The sequence below is a fragment of the Macrotis lagotis genome, chromosome 8, assembly GCF_037893015.1.
Source record: "Macrotis lagotis isolate mMagLag1 chromosome 8, bilby.v1.9.chrom.fasta, whole genome shotgun sequence".
Classification (NCBI taxonomy): domain Eukaryota; kingdom Metazoa; phylum Chordata; class Mammalia; order Peramelemorphia; family Peramelidae; genus Macrotis; species Macrotis lagotis.
The window spans coordinates 83,146,026-83,167,368 of record NC_133665.1 but is presented as its reverse complement, the minus strand read 5'-3'; the positions used below and the strand labels follow the sequence as shown (position 1 = coordinate 83,167,368).

General features: G+C 32.9%; 1 protein-coding gene across 8 annotated transcripts in view; it reads left to right on the top strand.

Moving 5' to 3' along the window:
• BNC2 (basonuclin zinc finger protein 2) overlaps window positions 1–21,343 on the top strand; it is a 514,203-nt gene that overhangs the window by 368,636 nt on the left and 124,224 nt on the right. For 7 of the 8 annotated variants that reach the window (XM_074197559.1, XM_074197562.1, XM_074197558.1 and 4 more), the window contains one exon: window positions 7,974–8,209. In XM_074197559.1, coding sequence (XP_074053660.1) covers window positions 7,974–8,209 — 236 coding nt within the window. Of the gene's footprint in view, window positions 1–7,973; window positions 8,210–8,278; window positions 18,884–21,343 lie in introns of those variants that run through there. The other variant, XM_074197561.1, reaches the window with a different exon arrangement.

The window sequence follows — 21,343 nt, the reverse complement described above, 5'->3', positions numbered from 1 at the left end:
ACTGTGCTGGGACCCAGGCTTTTTTCAACTCCTGGTCCTGGTGAAACACACATTTCCTGCAGAACTTCTAAGTTATCTTGTACTGGGAAAATGTATCACTCAGTCTTTCTGTGGGTTTTTGCCTTTCTAAATTTTGTCTAGAGTCATAATTTGATGGCTTTTGGAGTTTTGGGGGGAAGGAGTTCCCAGGAAATGCTGCCTTCATGCCTCCATCTTGGCTCTGCCCCACATTATTCAGGCTTGAGAGGATACATATGAAAAATAATTGAGTAAAGTAGGTTTTATGGCCCTTGTTAAGGTTCTAGAATACCATCTTCCCTTCATTCCTCCCTACAAAGATGTTGCTTTAGCCTTTTTTGCTCTTTTTTCTTTTTAAATGATGTGTTGTTTCTTTGCCTTTTATGTTTTTTTAAGGTTTGAGACTAATTTTTTTTATTGTTGTAAATCCATTGCCTATTACAATTCCTGCTATGTAAGAGAGACTTAATAAATGCTCCTCAGCAACATTTATTAATTTTATTTTTGCAATAATGATAGACACATTCAGATGGTGTTTTAAGATTTTCCTAAGTACTATATATATATTTTTTCTCATATAATCTTGTATGTTGTTTGCTAATTCAAATTCTGACAATACTGACTATATTTAAAGTACTACTATAGGTACTTGGGGTAGGGTTGTTAGGAGATGCAAAGAATTAAAAAAAACATTGCCCTTGCCTTCAAGTATTTTAAAATCTAAGATATTCATGCATACAATGTTTAAAGTAAGACAATATGCATATATATACACATATATGGATATAACTGCTATAAGAATTGAGAGGAGACTCATCACATTCAATTTGGATCAATGTATGCCATGGAAACAATGTAAAGATTGGCAAATTGATTTCTATGGGGGAGTGGGGGGAGGAAGTAAGATTAGGGGGAAAAGTTGTAAATCTCAAAATAAACCAAATCTTTAAGAAAATTAAAAAACAAAAAGAAAATGAAAAAAAATTTAATTTTAAATAAGAATTGAGAGGAGACATTCAACAAAGTTTTGTTAAGGTATTTATATGTGAAATGCTTAGAACATTAAGATAAAAAATTTACTTTGCTCAAGGATTTCTTGAGAAGATGAATAGACCAGTAGATGAGGGATTCATTTCTTGAGGATTGGGGAGCTAAGTTTGGGATCAGCTTATACAGATCTTTGGATTTAGGTTCAAAGCAGCAACTTAATATAGTCTGGCAGCGATATTGATCCATTGAACATTTTTGAGATGGTATAACCCAAGTGATGAGATATGAAGAATAATTTCAACAAGCAAGGAAACAAGTTAACTATTCCTATTCATGGGTGAATTTGTGAGCTGATGGCTTAAACTTTGGGTCCTAGCTGTGATATTAGAAAGAAAAAGATGAATACGTGATTCATTGTGATGGTAGAATTGATTGGATTTTCCTGATTGGATATGAATGATGTGGTAAAGAGAAGAGTCAGAGATGACATTGAATCAGCATCCTTAAGTGAATGTGAAAGAACATGTAGAAGAGAAGCAGACTTCTCAGGACAATAGCTGACATGGAAGGAGAATATCCATACATTTAAACATTTATTTTGTTCAAGGAAGTGGCAACATATGCAAGGTAAATTTCTATCAAGAAGTTACAAAATTGGAACTGGAATTTCAGACAATTGTCTAGACCGGAAAGATTTGGGATTATCCATCTTAATGTGATAGTTAAAGTTGTAGATGAAGTTGGGAGTCTCTGAAGTGGAGGGAATTGTGGTATGAAAAGATAAGAACAAAGGTCCAGAGTAGAATCTTTAAAATGTCCATGTTAGGGGATGAGAGGCAGTATGATACAGTTCTGAAAACACTGAACTCAGAGTCATTTAAGATTCTAGGCCTTGTTCTATTATTAACTTTTTGTATGTCCCTTCAGCAATATTTTTCTCTTTCTAGAACTCAGTATACTTTATTTGAAAAATAAGGGAATTGAACCAGATCTTGTTTCATATCTCTATTTTGTCTATGTATCAATGTAGATATAAAAGTTTGATTGTTGGGGGTTGAGAAGATTACAGGGGGCAACACCATAGATGTTTAGGAGAGAGAGAGAGAGAGAGAGAGAGAGAGAGAGAGAGAGAGAGAGAGAGAGAGAGAGAGGGAGAGAGAGAGAATATATATTTTGGTCACACAATAACTTTTTAAACTCAAAATCCTTGTTTTGTAAGGTTCTTACTGCTTCTTTCAAAATGATGAAATAAATTACATTATTATACATGCTCTCATAATATTCTTGTGAAAATAGAAATAGAATGGGTCTTTTTTTGCATATCTCAGAAAGAAATATTATTGATATCTGGATTATATTGGGCAAGTTCATTTTGACAAGCCTCAAAACACTCATCTTTAAAATAAGTCTTTTGGAATAAGTGCTTTTTTTCTATTGTGAGACTGAAGTCCTTTTCAGTTAAAACTATGTTAAAAAAACAAATATTTTCTAATCCTTTCAGATTCTAAAATTTCACCAATTTAGTTTTGCACGTTTGGGACAACAGTCAAAAGCCCTTGTAATTTGATATGTCAGAAATTATGTTCAGTTGGTATAGCCTTTAGTTTATTTGAGACTCTCAGACTGAAACAGATTAAATGTAATGGAGAAATAGTTAACAGAAGAAGTGAAAACACAATACAACACAATATAGATAATGCTACTTTGTCATTTTCTAAGTTAATATGACCCTTTCTATTTATATTTATTACTAATTTACAGTATTACTGTAATTATTACTTTACCTTGAACTGAACACAAGTGTTCTTTACCCCCAGGTCAGCCCTCTCTCTTCATGCCATCCTGCTTCTTTTATTCTTCCTCTTTCAAAATCCAAATCTAAACAGTAGAATTGGTTGTTATCTTTCATTTCAAAGATGACTAAAAATCACTACTTACAAAATGCAATACCATTTTATATATTTTACATATATCTCTATATATGCTCACATCTACAAGTCTGGATATCTGAGTCTCTGCAGTTCTTTTCTCTTTCTGCCCATTTCTCTTTCTTCTGATGTTCCTAAATTCTATGCCTATCTCATTGGTTCTCAATTTTAGATTACAGGCAGATTCAAGTTGCTGTATAGAATCATAAAATTGGAATGGAAAAGAAACTTAAAGAATAGGTCTTTTTTCCTAGGCATTATGTTTCTAAAACCATACCATAAAGATATTTGGCTACCCCCCATTCTTGAACTGGCCACTCAAAAAGACTTTTATAATATATTTCTACAACCCTGTTCCTAAATATAGTTCAGTGGAAATATATGAATAGAACTTTCAAAAGATATTTTAAATCATATTTCCTGGAATCTGCAATTAATAGCAAGCAGGACAGTATATTTTTAAGGCCTATTCTAGACCCTATTCACCCTGGTTGCTGCTACCTGTGTCATCACATTCCAAACTCATCACAGCGATTGCTTTTCCTGGAAACACCATTAAATTAGCTTTAATTGTCCACGCCTCCCTTTCAACCTCTATACACTGGGAGTCATAATAGTATTCTACTTAGTTCATTGGGAACTGGTAAGTAATCTTTATTAAATTATTCCTATTTCCATTACTCTAAGTTTAGAGACATTTCTATATGTCCTCTTTTCTATTTATTTCTGTAGCCTAAAATTTTCTTTTCAAAATTGCCCATGTTGATTGGAATTGACATAGATTTTGGGAAAAGTCTTCCACCCTTCACTTCCACTAAGGTTTCCATTTAGCATTTCTATGCATCTTCACCACAGCGCAACCTGGATCTCATGGCTACAAATTGACATACACATTTGTAAAATCAGGTTTTGTGTCACTTATCCTCTCTGCCCGCTGGATTCTTTGCATATCTGTGACAGTATTGGGGGATTTCATGAATAAAAAATTGAAGGAGGTAGTAGTGGGGGGAGGGGAGAGGAGAAAAGTGAGCTTTATTTAAATCATTTAGATTTCAATCTGGCTTATTCACTGGGCTCTGTGAGCAGATCAGCCACTCATCATAAGGCCAAATAGTTAAACTACACTGGAAAAGGAGTGAAAATAATACCACCCTTCACATTTGTGCAGCCCAAATACCCTGTGGAGAAAGAGAAGACTTCAATCCCCAGGCTTGCCAATCCCTTATCTTTCCTAAACATTAAATTAATTTTTAAAGCTATTTATTCAAAGTTGACTTAACCACTAGAATAGGAAAGATCAGACAAATCAGTTGCAAGAAATGAAGTATGGGGAAACCAGAACTCTTTGACAAAGTATTCCTCAGAGTAAATGTGTTGAATGAAGCCAGCGGGTAAATGATAAGGGCCTTTACGCTGTGGATGTAAGAAAGCAATTTATCAAGAGTACATGAACTCTCCAGTGACCACAAGTCAAAAAGAAACCAAAGTGGAGGAGGAGGAGCCCCGCAACCATATTTGAAATACTAAAAATGTGGTTTTAAAAAAAATCCTGAATTATCAAGCAGAAATTCAAATGTATATTGAAAAGTAATACAAAATATGCACAAAAAGTGAGTCTAATGCAGTTCTTAATGTCATGGAATAAGGTTTTACTATATAAGGATTGAGATGGCCTTGTCATTTTGTGTACATAATATTCAGAAAACTATCATGAGCAAACATGAATTTTGATAGGTTCTATACAGATGACTTATCATGTGGTGTAATGGCCAACTTGGAGACACAGAGTCTTTTTTTTAATGATTAGTTGAGTATATGCATAATTATAATAATGATATTACACTGTGATTATAGTGTTTCTAAAAACATTAATATAAAGTGCTTTTCATTTACTATCATCAACTCTTAACTGCTTTTTTTTGAAGTACCCAACCTTATCATTTTAATTGAACTGAGGCACAGTGTTGTTACATGATTTACATGGTCTACTCTAAGAAATATACCCATAAGCAGTAGAACTAGAACTAGACTTCTTGACCTTATTTTGTCTCAACTAAGTGTTAACATTTGACATGTATTTCATCATTTGTTAGCATTTATTTGGTAATTTTATTAAATTTATTTACTCTCAGATAATATTGACAGCTTCCATTTTAAGCAATCCATGTTCTGAAAGTTAGTTGGCTGGCTGGACATTAAGAAATTCTTTCCAATAGACACAATAATCTATATGGTGATTAGATTCCTGGTTTAAACCAGAAATGTCTATTTAACCAATTATGTACCTGTATCACTTAAGTAGAGGTAATTTAAGTTTAGAATCTAGTCTGATATGTCTCTTGTCGAAAGACATCCAATGAGGGTGATCTTCAGCAGGTTGTAAAAAATGAATTTTGTTTTTTTCAGTCATATCGACATGCAGATACCAACAAAGATGCTGCTTTCTGTGTTAGCAGAGGAGGACCCACAGAGTCCTCTTTTTAATATTTAAGAACCAGAGATTCTTAAATAGGGTTCTTACTGCTGTTTGTGTGTGTGTGTGTGTGTGTGTGTGTGTGTGTGTGTGTATAAATACTTATGTGTCTGAGTGTATATATATATATATATATATATATATATTCACACAAATAAATTCGATGGTTTCCTTTGTAATCCTTTATATTTTAAGTATTTTAAAACATTATTCTGAGAAGAGGTATGTAGTATTAGCAAGACTGACAAAGGGGTGGGGTCCCATGACACACAAACATGGTTAAAAATTCTTTTAACAAACTACATATCTTTGAAATATTAAAACAAGTTTTTGAGTAAATACACTCACAGAACTTTAGAGAGAACAAGAATTTTACACCAATAGTCTTGTGCTTTGGACAATTTGTAGCCTCTAAGTCATAGAGCAATTTTTCTTTTTGTTTTAAATTCAAACTGCATGATTTTAGATTTTTTCTTTTCTTTTTAGATTTTTTTTTTCTCAAGGCAATGGGGTTAAGTGGCTTGGCCAAGGCCACACAGCTAGCTAATTATATAGAGCAAGTTTTTTCCTGTAAATATATTCTTAGATAAACAATCTGTGTGTGAAGCTCCAAATTAAATAGTTCTTGTCCAATTAGATGCATGCTTTAAACTTAAAATAGCATGCAATTTGATTTTAATGTTATTGCTAACTAATTCTGTATTGGTGTTTCTATTGGAAAATGTATTGAAATAATTTTTATGTTTGTGTGTATACATTCCTGATTTATGGATATATATATACCCTATAACATATATATATATATGTATATATGTATATGTATGTATGTAAATACACCTTGAGAACTGTATACCTAAGACAGAGACAGTCTTTACTGTGGTAATGCCTCTATTTTTTTTTTTAGGTTTTTTTTGCAAGGCAATGAGGTTAAGTGATTTGCCCAAGGCCACACAGCTAGGTAATTATTAAGTGTCTGAGGTAGGATTTGAACTTAGGTACTCCTGACTCCAGGGCCAGTGCTCTATACATTGTGCTACCTAGCCACCCCTAATTCCTACATTCTTGATGATAATAATGATGTCATTCATTTAGTATTTTGAGATTTACAATATAATTTTTGACATCAACCCCATAAGATAAATAATAATATAGATAATAATAGTCCAAGTACTGTATGCATAAATTAATGAAAAGGCATTTATGAATCATTTATCAAGTATTATGGCAAGCACTGGAAATACAAATATAAAGGGAATGGTAGCTTCTGCCTTTAAGGAGGTTATGTTCAAATAGGTAGATAAAGCTCATTAAAAGGGACATTAGTATGGCTTGGCCACAATATTTTAGTTTGAAAAATGAAGCCACCAGGGAGTAAATGAGTTCACTTTTTCTGGAAGCATAGCTTTGATCATGGTACCCAAATAGTAAAAGAATATTGAATGTGGAGGAACACAATGACACGTTAGTTTATTAGAAGATGATTGGACAGCAAAATGAATAATTATTAGAGCTGTTCTCGTCTAATAGTAGGGCCTACATGAGGTACAATCTGGATACTGAGACACTATGGTGGACACTGGGAGTTTTAAAACATTGAAACATAAATGTGAAATGTTCAATGAAAGAAATAAAAATACATTATGAGAGTATTACTAATTTATAGCTTTCTTTTTCTTTATGCACTCATAGGATTCAGTTTGAGTTTGTCACTATTGTTCTAGGCCATGAACTTTGGTTCAGGTAATAATGAAAATGATTAGGGAGTAGTTTCTTTTTTGTACATATGAACAAACTTTATACACACACACTCATACACTTAAGGTAAGAGCTATTAAGTAACTTACTCACTGTCATATAACTAGTACCAGAAAAAGAGGCCCTAGTTAAATGAAATCTAAAAATAAAAACATAAACCATAGAGATTTAAAAGTTATTGATGGACAAGTTACTAAATTTTGAATTGTATTTCTTTTTTTCCTCTTCTTATTCTTCTATATTCATATCATTATTCATTTGCAATTCTTTTCAGAGATGTGAAATACAGGTTCCAGATAATGCAATTGGAACAATGTACCTAATTACTAACTGTTGGATTGTTCTCCATCAACCAAGAATTCGGATTTTCTTATGGCCTTAAATATTATGCTACGATAGCATCAACTGCTCTTTCTTTCTTAATCATTCAGATATATAGTAAGGAATAAATTCGATTCTGAAATGGAACCTGAGTATTTTTTCATCACTGTCTTTATTTTATGTTGTCCCAGTTAGTTCAATTAGTAGCAATTTGGTCAGATTTATAGATAATACACCATTCATTTTCAAACACCTTAAGTGACAAATTTTTTCCCTCTAGTTTGAGTTTTATTGCATTTATTTTTTTGAGAAAGAGAGAGAAAATTCCTATTGAATTCATAATGACTGGGATTTTTTTTCTCAGTAACCATCAGAAGACACAGATTTTGCTACCTTGAAATAACTTGTTTCCCATTTTTCTGTTTCTGCTCTCCTCCTCCATCTTTATCTCTTCTCCCTTCTTTCACCATTGCTGTACCATGCTCCAGCCTTGGACAAGCTCAGCACCCAACACCTCTACCATCCGACCCAAGTGGAAATTGTTCAGTCCAACGTAGTGTTTGATATCAGCAGCCTAATGCTCTACGGGACCCAGGCAGTACCTGTGAGGCTGAAAATATTACTGGACCGACTCTTCAGTGTACTCAAGCAGGAGGAGGTATTGCATATTCTCCACGGCTTAGGATGGACACTACGGGACTACGTCCGGGGATACATCCTTCAGGTAGGAAGTGATATAGAATATTTGGGAGCAGGTATGGGTTGGAATAGAATCCTTATCTAGGATAGCCAATAATATTGGATAACTCCATCATCCCAGTATTTATTTAAAGTTGAACTCTTGATTAAAGTGATTCTCAAAAATGTTTGGAGATCTCAAAAAAGAAGAAAAGATTTAACATCCTAGAGTGACATACAGTCTGAAGGAGAGAGGAAGAAATTACTGTTAGACAGTCAACCCTAATTTTTTTGTTTTTATATATAATTGTTCCTTAGGTTTTTATTTTTATCTTTTTTTAGCACCAGCTACTCACTATAGTCTCTTATTTACACATTTGCTTAATCATACTACAGCTTCAGCCTCTGGTCACCAGAGGGCAGATTGTGAGTTGGCAGTCTACTTAATTTGTTCCATTTAAATTGAAAAGAAGAAAAGAATGAAGATTAAAGCAATATAAGTATGATCCTAGCAACCTAGGTAGTAAGAATAATTAATTAAAATCAGAAGCTACCCTTTGGTGGGTTGGTATCACCTTCTTCCCCTCCCCCCCCCCAATGTTTAATCCCTTCCACCCCTCCCAGAAAGGAGACCTTGATAACCTCATCCCTCTTAAATTGAAGGTATCCTTCGTAGAGGTTGCCCCATATGAAAGGGAACTCTGGTACCATTCTGTCTGAATTCTTGACCAACTCCCCAGAGCTTTTCATAAGTGTTATTTTCCTGATTTTACTTTCATTGGCCCCACTCAGTCCCAGTGCTTCTGCATTCTTTTGAATGGTTTTGCTGTCCTTAAACCTAGGAGACAAGTATAGCTGGTCTTAATTCATTCTTTCCCTAATTTATAGCTTTTGGCCAAGCAACCATTAGCATCCCATATGCAGAATCTGCTGTGAGAGTCAAGATACAAAATACTATTTCTTTAATATTATACTCTTCCCCTAATGATACCTTTCCAATTTATAGTGGAGGGTACTTTTGAACTGTTAAGGGCTGGTGCAAAACATTTCAATTTGCACTTATTCCCCACTAGGCATTGCCTACTACAAACCATTTTGCATTGTACCATAGCTTGTCCTTAAAATATGTTCATCATCTTTCATTTTCTTTCATTTATAGTTGTGGTAGGTGAAGGTATTCATAAGTCACTTGAAAACCACTTACTGGGGTTCTTAAATAGCAATAAATGGTCACAGTCATTTGAAGGAGGAGGGAGCTTTCAAAAAGAAATGAGAGATCTGTGAAGGTAGTACAGAATGCCTTATCTTATATTTGCAGAGAAAAGTGTCAAAGTTTGGGAAATGGATTCCTAGCTGATTGGGTAGTATTTAGATTTCCCTTTCATTTCATCCTGGTTTTATAAGTACTGCATTCTCATTGTTTAACTATCAATCCTTGCATCCAGGGTCCATTCTTGTATATAAGTGAAGTGTAACTTTCTACCTTGTGTACTGTGGAAAGACAAAAAGTTTTACTTATTTACAAAATATTTCTCCTTACCATCAAAACATAAAGCTACCCTCTTTTCTTATCTAGCATAACATAAAACCCTACAGTTAGAAAAGAGTAGAAAATATTGCTTCTAAAATTTCTTAGGTAAGAATATTCATATAAGAAAATAATTCTTGAAAGAAAATAGCACTATATTAGAATCAGGAAACTTGAATTGAAATCTGGAGTGATACTTATTATCCATGGAGTGAATGAATATAGGCAAATTAGATATATGTGAAGCCTTGATTTTTTAATCTATAAAAATAAAGATAACATTGGTTTACTTTACACAATTATGTACAAAGTGTCTTCTAAACCTTAAGTATAGAATACAAATGTTATCATCATCATCATCATCATTATTATTAGTGGGATTAGTATTGGTGACTAACCATTAGCACATTAATATGCATTTTTTTCCTATGGCTAGCAAATAATAATGTATTTGGAAAAGTTATAAAACTTTTCTCTGTGACTCTAAAAAGATAAGACTTGCAGTTTTCCAATGAGAATAGTAGGAACATAAGTTTGGATGAACGCAGAAAGGCAGGATTACCAAAAATAAATCTAACTGCCAGAAAATTTCTCATTTTGATGATCTTGATTTTAATGACACTTTAAAATTGATTTATGCTTATATAAAATAATTAAGCTTTTTATGAACATGATTTGGATGGACCTAATAAAATTTCTGTATACTCTATTTAAAAATCAAAACTATTTTGCTATATCCTGCTTGATTTATTGCTTTTGCAGTATTGCTTTATTTTCATATTCATATACTCTTTCAGTTTCATATGTGTTTTTTACTAAAGACATCTGGAGATATTTCAGATAACTTCTCTTTGTAGCTAAGTAAATGGGCAAACTAAATGATTTAGGTTTTGCTATCTCAATCCACTAAGTTCTTTTGAGGATCTGATAGATCCACAAACTACTAATTCCTCTTTATTGCAGTGATAGTAATTTGCTTTAGGAATTGGTCACAGTTTATAAGATCTGTAACTGCTGTATACTTTTTTTACAGCATTTTGTATATCTGAATTCTTTGTACAGAAATCAGACATTCTTTAACTTTTCAAGTTATCCTAGGGGATAACATAGACAAAAATATGTATAATATTAATTTCTTTAAAATTGCATTTTAGGGACATAAAAACAAAAAAAATTTACCTGAGTTTAATGAAGAAAGAGGTGGAAATGGTTTGTTGCCATTAAACAATACGACTTTTTATTTTTTCGGTGGAATTTCAAAGCAAGTACTGAAACATAATTTACATTTGATATATTTAATTACATTACTAATTAATTTCCCTTAACTTTATTTAGATATTAGTTTAAAATATAATATGTAGCCTATTTTTCTAGTTCAGTTGGCAGAATTGGGAACTTATAAAGAAAATTTGGTTAATTTTCATCTTCATATGAGCTGTAGCTTGTTTTATTGATAGAATTGATATAATAGATTTTATTTAAATGATGCCTTTTGTTTTTTGCCAACTAATTTCCACATATCTCATTGTATAACTTTTTTAAATAAAAAAAAGTCAAAAAGATTTTAAAAGTGGGATCTTAATTTGAGGAAGAAAAAACAATTTAACATAAGAAGCATTGAAAAACTGTTTTTTAAGAACCGCATTGTGTGACTATTTTAAAAATTATTATTAGGATTAACTAGGATATTCAAGAATGACTTATAATTATACACACACACGCAGAGCATTGTAGAAAGAACAAACTATAAAAATGCTCATCTGAAGGGAGGAAAACCCTATAATGCACCATTAGTGTACAAGTCATTTTATCTGGCTAAAACTCAATCATCTTGTAGCCCTCAAGGCATCAATTTTTAGCGTTATTGCTCTCAACAACAGTATATTGAATATTATGTCAGTTAAAGGAGAATAATTATCAAGGCGAGTTAGGGTGGCTGTTACTCTTACCACATATTGACTTGGTTAGCAGTTGGCTATAGATTGTGTTACTGGGCAAATGAAGATGTACAGTAAGTTGAACTGGTCAAGCCAAGGTATTAATTTAACTCTCTGTGGACCCAAACCTGAAATATGTATTTATATATACGCAAAATTACTCATTTTTTTCAGTGAAGTTTTTGTGAGTAGAAGGAAATGGTAGGAATTAGACCCTGATTTTGTTTCCTCGGATTTTTTTAAAGGGGGGGGTGCATTATCCAGCATTTGATGGTTGTAAAGGAAGTGTCTCAAGGGTGGTAAAAGAGGAGGCACAGAGGAAAGAAACTCAATTGGCAAGTTTAATTAATCATTCCTCATTGTTTTGATTACTCGTGCATTATCAAAATACATAAGTTATTCATAGGCTATTCATAAGATGGTATACTAGTTGTAAAATTATATCATGGTTGTTCTGGGCTACACCAGATTATGAATTTAAAAATTCAGCTAAGAGTTAATAGCTGCATAAGTTAACAATTTAATGTATATTTTGATAGTCAAAATAAAATATACATGTTAAGACTTTGGCCTTTTTACCAACAGAAATATGAGATGTGACCTAACCATAAAAGAAAGCATAAGACTTTGTTGACCTTAATTGAACCAGCAAGAAATTTTTATTCTTATTCTGTACTTCCATTGCAGGATGGGGGAAAAAAAGTCTAAACAATTTGTACTTGCTTAGTATTACTACTTTATGAAAAATTATAATTGTTCACCTTAATTATTGCAAAATTTACTTTTTTTACCATATATCTAAGAGATAGAAATTTTTTTACGGTACTCTTTTTACCAAAACAAAAGATATAAACATAAAAATAAACAAGTAAAACAAGACAGAAAGTTATTTTGAATGATGCATTTCTTTTTCTTTCTTACTTTAAAAAAAAAACCCAGGGAGCTGTGTCCTTTATTCAACAAAAGACAGAGATAAAGACCTCTATGGGTCTTTGGTTCAGATTTTTACTCAGTCTCTTATTCTCAATCTGATTGAGAATAGCTTTTCTAAGCAATTATATCTTGGTACCTGGTAATTCTACCCCTCTGTATCACTTTTTATAATTTTAAAAATATTTTTGAATGCTCCCTGTCAAGGAAATAAAATTCACATGTAGCCATTTATTTAATCTTTCTCATATTTTACATATAGATTGTTTCCAACATTTTGTTATTACACACAGTACTGTAAATAATCTCCTTAGGGTATAAGTGTAGTAGTAGGATCATTGGGACAAATAACACAACTAATTTTCTCACTTTAAATACATAATTTCCACTTTCTTTCCAAAATATTTAGTCCTATTGATAATTTTATCAAAATAAATTAGCATGCCTGTTTTGTTTTAGACTTATCAGCATTTAATTTTATCATCTTTTAACAAGTGTTGACAATTAGATCATTATAATGTGATGTTTCAGAGTTCTTTTAATTTTCATTTCTCTGATTATTAGAAATTTTCAATTATCTTTTTTTTTTGGTAGTTTGTGTTTCTTCTTTCAAAAACTGTGAAAAACATAATTTTTAATATGAACATGTCATGAACCCAGCTGTGATCACTGATCTTTTGTTAAAATCTCCCATATTTGTAAGGTAGGTGCATCTTTTTTCAATTAACCTGGTAAGCCCTAACAAAATTTAGAAAACCATTTCAATCTGAATCAATTATTAAAAATCCCTTCAATAGTGGCCTATTATCAGAATTTTTAAAAAATAAATTTAAGCCCAAATTTTTGTTTTGCAAAGAATGTGAAACAAAGGTGATTAAGTCAATATTCCTTTCCTCAAATCTAGTAGACTATATATTCTGTCTAATGACAAAGTTTGATGGAAATAGGCACAAGAAAGATACAGAGTTTCCTCAAATTGCAAAGAATGGAAGAATCACTTCTTACCAATGGATCAGCCAAACTCAGACAAAATTTTTTAGCCTTCACTAGGCTTTGGGTCTTTGCTTTGGTGATCTGAAACTTAGAGAAAGATCAAATAGCTGATTCTTATTTGAACAGGGACTTGTTTTTTCTCTTTTGCTCAAGCAAAGGTGTTTATCCAAAAGATTTTGTAAATTCCTAAAATTTTTACCAATTTAATAATTGGACTAACTTTTAAGTAGACATTAACATAGTTAAAGTTGGGGCTGACATCAAAAATGAATCCCGGGCCACTATTCTTGCTCCTTGCATATCTGTTGCTCATCTTCCAGTATTCCAGAATGTGATCTTATCAGTGATTGACAAGCCTGATCTATAACATATATTGTGCTCAGAAAAGCATCCTCTTGGATGACCATTTTGATTGAGAAGTCTTTGGACCAGCATGCTAATCCATGTCTCTAGTTTTTTTCTCCCTATTTGTGGACCCAGTGCCATAAAAATCATGAAATTGTCAGTTTCCCTTCATCCTTTGGTGATGTAATGTCCCTTCTTCTTATTTTAATTTTAATGGCACCTACAAAACAACTTTCATTAAATTTTGCAGCACACTTTATGAAAATAATTTCATTTAATTCTCAAAATAACCCTGATATGAGATATGTTTTCTTATTCTCTTTTTATGTAACTTAATACTTTTAATAGATTTCAATAGAATGCTAAAAAACATGAATTTCTTCATCCTATAAAAAAAGAAAAGCAGGAAATCTCAGTACCTCTTGCTTCTTGCTTGATTTATTTTTGAGCCCGATTTGTTAAGAAAATTTCTGAAATCTTTGATAACCTGAATTACATTTCCTTGTTTCTTATAGCTATTACATGTCTATACAAGTGATTAGATAAAAGAATATCCATTTATCAGTGCAACAAGATTCTTTCCAAAACTCTTTAACATTTCTTAAAAAAAGTTATTTAAAATTTTTTTTAAACTGAGATGTGGTTATAAAGTAATTAAATATTTCCTGAATTTACACAGTAGATCTGTCCCATTACTTTTTAATCCCTGCTGTTACATATTTCTTCTAGAAACACCACACCAAAAGTCAACTTGAATGGAATCTATTGGATTTTGATCTAATGGAATTTGAATGGGCAATACTTTATACTAGTATTAATTACTTTGATTAATTTATCACTGAAACCATAGGAAACTTATAAAAGCAAAGAAAGACAGTAAAACCTAATGTCTTTTTTAAGATTGCATGATGCAGAGTTAGATTTTATTATCGTAGCAGTGACCTTAGGTGGACTGTGTCCTTTCAGTTACTAAAAAATGTGTGCTATTTTTCCAGGTGAACAATACTGATTTGTGGACAGCCAAGATTCAAATAATGTCTTTTATTTCTCTACCTTTTGTCAACCATTTAGGTGTTTTGTGACAATGTTTTGTATTTATCAAGTCTTTCTTTGATTGTGCTCTATCACTTTATAACTATTATCTTAGAAATCTTCACAGCATCCCCATTGGATAGATAGGTATCCGATAGCATTATCTCTAGTCTTATGGTTACTAAAAGCAAGGTCCAAGGTCAACATTAAATCCAGAATTAGAATGCAGACTTTTCTGAACCCCTTTCCAAAAAAAGCTTGAGCTACTGGTAGATTCATGAATGTAAATATCATATTTCCCTAGTTGTAGTCTGCAATTTGGAATCTCCTATCAGAAATTCAGAAAAGTTTCCTTTTTGAATGAGTCATATCTAGTAACTACAACTGAGGGATTAAGCGAAGTAATTGTTGCTATTGAGTCATGTTCAATGGAATAATTGTATTAATGGCATCACCTCATGTCTGTAAAGCATCTTCCTGGTTGCAAAGTGGTTTGTCATATTTTATCTTGTTAACTTGATTTGAATGTCTTACTTTAATCCTAACCAGGAGCTCTGTAAAGTAGACAAAGGAAGTGTCTTAATTTGACAGTTTAGAAATTCCTAGAATGCATTCCTTCTCAGTTTCTAACTATCAAAGTTCTTGTCTTCCTCAACTCTGCATCATCCTTCTCCCCTAAGTGTTTCTTGATTCCTTTAGTTATTATAATGTTTTACCTAGAGATGGCTGGTGGCACAGTGGGTATAATGCTGACCATGAAGTGAGAAAGATCTGAGCTTAAATTCAGCCTAAAATACAATCTGCATGACCCAAATTGCTTAAATGTTTAATCTTACTTTCCTCAACTGTAAAGTGAAGATCATAATAGCTGCTGCCTCCCAAGATTATTGTGATGATCACAGGAGGTAATATTTGTCATTTCTCCTTCTTCCTAAGCTAATGTCTTTGTATTTGTTGTGTGTGTATGTGTGTGTGTGTGCATTTGTTGTACTTCCTTCCCCTGGTAGAATATGAACTTCTTGAAGATAGGGACTAGTTTATTTTGGGTATTCAAGCCCATTGTTTAACATAGTATCTGCTTAAAGTAAACATGATGCTTCCAGTTAAAGATTATACAAGAATGTTTGTTGAATTAAATGGTTATGTTACTTCTCCAAAGTAATACAGACTCAAATTCTTGATTTCTTGACTCTAATGTTCTTTTTTCTTTTTTTTCTCTTCTGCCATATAGAATCTTAGAGATCTGTGCTCTAACCATGATAGATAGATAGATGAATAGTTGGATGGATGAATCAATTTGGTTAACTATTGATTTATTAAATTAGTTGGCAATGGCTTTAATCATTTAAGGGGTACCTGAATGGTAACTGTATCTACTCTGCATATCTCTATTATTACTAACTTCTTTTACTTAGATCCTTCAGAGATCTTGATATTACTGGTGTGGGTACTCCCTCCACCAAGTAATCACCAATTATTTATTAACTGATAGGAGCCAGAAATACAAATAAACTGAACAAAATAATGCCTACTTACAAATAGCAATGTATATTCTAAAGGGAAGAGACAGTAAGAACCTATAGTAGTACACAAAGAATAAATATGAAGAAATTAAATACAAGGATGCTATGTAATGTGGGTCTGTTCTATAAAGCATGCTGGGATTTGCTTATCCTGGTGTTTATGCTGAGTATTTGCTATATTATATAATTGGTTTTGGTCTAAGCCTTGGAAAGTTTTCAGTAAGTGTATAAGAAGAATATAAAGTGCAATAAGATAGGATGAGAGGGAAATCATTGCATATATGATTCTGGGGAGGCTTTGTAAGGCAGGTAGAATTTGTAAGAGAAGGCTCCTAGAGAATGGAATTTGCTTAAGAGAGATCAGTCATTAAGTGCTTATTAAGCCCCTACTGTATGCTAAATATTGTAGTAGGATTTGGAATAAAAATTAAAAGAATAAAGAGAAAGAGCTTTCCAAGAATGATTTCAATCTTCAAAGATAAAAGTGAATGTTGAATAAAAGCTTGATTAAGGAAGAGGGCCATATAATGGTGAAGGTGAGGCAGAGATATTCCCAGATAGTAGAATGACATATTGCAAATAAGCTTTGGATTGGCAGCACCTTAGAGGTAATCCGAAGGCAGCAAATTGTGCTTCAAAGATGCTTATAACATTGAAATTATCATGAAATTAAATAAAGGTGAAACTAGAGAGGGTAAGGTGGGTTTGTTGGTCAGAAGAATCACTGTGGTTTGTGCTATGTTTGGGATTGACTATGACTCTTTGAAGTGGGAGGAGCTGAAATGATTTTAATAATACTTGAAAAGGATGATTCTATATAATCATAAACCCTGCATGGTTGGGAAAAAAATTAACACTTGACTTTAACTCCAGAACCTTATAGTTTACCATCTAGTTCCCAAGAGATTCAGTTGAGCTCACTTGCTGAATACTTCTACTTAACTGATTATTACTTTTGGCATCTGTAGCAGTATATAGAATATATAGATATATATTGAAACATATAGAAGAATCATTGATTAGTAAATGGGATCAGTGTAAATATGGTGGCCAATATTAAGAATAAACACTGGATTTAGAACTCGAAAGACAGTTTGAAACCAGGACTGTGAGCTGTCAGTGAGCTGCCAGACTTTGGTAGACACAACTTCTCTGAGCTTCAGTTGGAATTCAGGGACTAAAATACATTGCTAATCTACATTATGGAATTTCAGACTTCTTAATGTTGAAAATATATTTATAGGCCTGAGTTATGCCTTTTCACCTAAAGGTCAATTAGGAAATAAGTTCTTCCCTAGCGGGAAGATTTGAAAATAAGTGTTCTTCTTCTAAGATATTACTTTTGGTGCAGTAGGTGGTTCATATCTAGGTTTCCAGAAGCAAATGGGTTTGAGGGACCTATACTCTTTTCACAAATAGAGAGTATTTTACTCTCATTTCTATAGCATTCTCATACTATGGCATGTCAGGAAAGGAACCTGTAATAATAATGTTATTAGCTTTCTAATTAGCATGAGTAATGGAGTTTCCATATTCAATTTTTATTTTAGTATGTTTGAATTTTTGCTGTACTTTTTTGTTGCATTTTTTGAATATTCTTTTTATTTTTTGACTTTATGAAGATCAGCCCAAAAGATACAGTAAATATCTTGTTTTGGTCCACATTGCATTTACAGTACTATCAGATGCTTTCCTGAATGAAGAGTGTGTATATGACTGACATTTCTGCCTGACTCCCTTAGTAAAATGAACAAAGAGAAGAAATGGAAACACAGTCTATAGCAAGCAGCAAAATGTTGCTAATGGTCAGACTAGACCAAACATCACAAGTGTATATGTGATGTGTGTAGCCTTTCTCTAGGGTTCCCTGAGACACTGAGTCTTTAGTTTTCTTGAGTTATGGTGAGCCACAAATTTGAAGAACTGAGATACTTTAATACCTCACTTTTTATAGATTTGCCTAAGATTAGTCATTTCTAAGAGCACTGAACTATCCCCCCCCCAAAAAAAAACCCAAACCTTTAAATTACACCTGAAAGATTAATTAGTAGATTCTGATTTTGGAATGGCCTAACTTGTACATCAGATTGGGGTACAAGCCAAGCATGCTCCACTGAGTTAGTCATTGTTGTATCACTGACTCACTTTTCCACATGGACACGTGAGGAAATGTCTGCCTCCAGTAGCCATGGACTGGTGCCAGGTTTTGAGATCCATAGGGGCAATTCTGGGAGCTTTTCAATACTGAATAAGGGCTCCAATTCTTAATAGCTGAGCCAGGGAAGCTGGACTGATGCTGTGGCCAAAACCACGGAAATCAACTTATTTTTTTCTTTTGCAGAGCTTTACCGCTTTAAAATATGAACATCTCTGTCCATTGATCCCCTGGGGACCTCAGGTTGGATTCATATTATGGTCTCTTAGGTGAAAAGGTCAGTGTATTATTCATTCAGCCACACATTGATTGAGATTAACTGAGATGAGGATCCTTGTAGAGTTCCAGCACCTGAATGGATTTAATTTCTTTCCTTTTTACTCCCCACTATCCCTAGTTCAAAACACTTTTGTCCCCATATCTTAGAATTGAAGGATGATTCTGATTGGCTGTATGTCAGAACTGGCTTGAGGCAGTCATGAATCCCAAGCCATAGGAGACCTTGCAACTAGGAAAAGCCCTTGAGAATCCAACTTGTCATCTATCTAGCATCCGTTGATTTAGTACTTTCCTTGAAGTCTGAAGTGTCTCAAGGGAACCTTTTCCCTCGCAGCGCCAATCTTTCAATGAGGTGCTAGTGCCTGTCCCAGGCAATAAGAAGGAATAACGGTGAAGTGTGAATGACTCTTATTAGGAGGGGTAAATGTCATTAACACGCCTTTCTTGCCTTCTAGGCAGAATGAATACTGTTGTAGAACTGAGTGATAAACAGAAATCCCTCTTGAAATCATAACAATGGAATTTGAGGTGTCTAAGTTGAACATTTTAATTATGCAGGGCAATTAGGTTTCCTCAGGCATGCAAATTCTGTTGCACAAAAATCCCATTCCCTCCTAAAAAGTCATTAAAATATTTTCAGGATTTTAAAAGCAAAATCTTGTATACTTTATATTTTAAAACTTAAGTTTTTGGTGTGTTTTCAATGAAAGTTTGATATTTCTAATTCTGAAGACCTACTTTTATCTATATAGAGTTACTTATGGAAAGTGCATGCATGTATTTTCAGAGAGAAAGAGAGAGAGAATCTGAGTCTCCCAAACTAAAAGGGAAGACGGGACTGAATTAGTGAAAAGTATGAATAATACAATGTGATAAACATTCATTTACGGTATATGGCAAATTCCTTAACCTTTCCAGGTCTCAGTGTCCTTATTTGTAAAATCAAGATATGATGAATGAAGGATCCCATTTTCCTTTTACCTTTAAATCTCAGTATTAGGCAAATAGAGTCCTTAGGTCACCTAGTAGAATGAATACAAAAGAAGGATTGGTCTATCAATGGTTTATATGTAAATCTATGATTTTAAAGTACTTTAGGATTTTTTGAAAAGCTGCATAAATTGAGAGAATTTTAGTAGTCGCTTTAGAAAGCTTTGAGTTTGATCCCCTTATTTTCCCTATAGAGAAACTGAGTACAGCAGAGAGCAAATGACCTGCCCCATCATAAAAATTTGATAGTCAAATTAGAGAAATGGAAGTTTTCTTTTGGTTATAATAGATTTAGGATTTGGAGAGACATTAGAAGCCATCTAGTACATACTGTAATTAAATCAAAGGAATTCAGTCTGATATTCTTTGCCATAGTTGTTTGTGGGTCACTGGTTTATTGTTGTTCCTATTCTTGTTTTAAAGAATTTTAAACATTCTACCTGTAGTTTTGTTTATACTACTAATTTGAATACACAAACAGATCTCAGAGGACCCAACCTAGTTAAGTTCAGAGAGGTTTATCTCTAGAGCTTTGGCAACTACTGCAGTGAATGTTTTGGCCACAGAATTTCATTAAAATTGTTTATTAAGGAAAAGAATGTTTGGGATCTGAGTCAGAGATTGGAGCAGAATCATGAGTTTTTGAAGTATTAAAGAAACAGATAATGAAAAAAAAAGCAATTAAGAGTTGACCTCTGCCCAGTCCCATCAGGATCATAATAATTTTATAATAAGAAATTTAATTAATGAAATATTGATGACAAATATGGAAATCACTTCCTTCTTTTAAAAAAAATTTATTGACATGGGAAAAAACGTATACTACTTCCACAAACACAGAATCAGATTCAATGACATTTTAAAATTCTTCTTCTGCTTTAAATCAAAAGATAATTCTTAAACCATCAAGGAATATTTTTGGAAAGCTACTGATAGAGTCACCCTGAAAAAAATAGATCATGATAGAATTTCAAGGTAATTTTTTTATCTTTTGCCTCCCATTAAATCAATGAGTCTATAATATCATTTTTTCTTTGTATTCCTTTACTAGTACAAGCCATACACTTTCCATATTTTGTTTTTTGTGTTCTTATTGTTCATATTTTTACATAAATTCTCTATTGATGGTACTCACAACACTGTAATATCCCTCTTTGCAACATGTGTTCTGTTTCATATGGTGTATCTGGCATGATAAAGAGAAGAAAACACCACTTTCAGAATTATATCAACAGAAGAGAAAATCTGTTTCAATTTTCCTTCTGACTGTAGAATTTTAGACCATGGTCTGATTTAGATAGCCAAGAAAATATCTATGAAATAAAGGAAGGGGGGGTATGAATGATCTTCATAAGTACTAGATAGGTTGCCTCCACATGAAAATTTGCATCAAAATTGGTAGGGCTAGAGATGTATCTGTCTGATAATACCATATGCTCTACCACTATCCCCATTCTGCACCTTACAC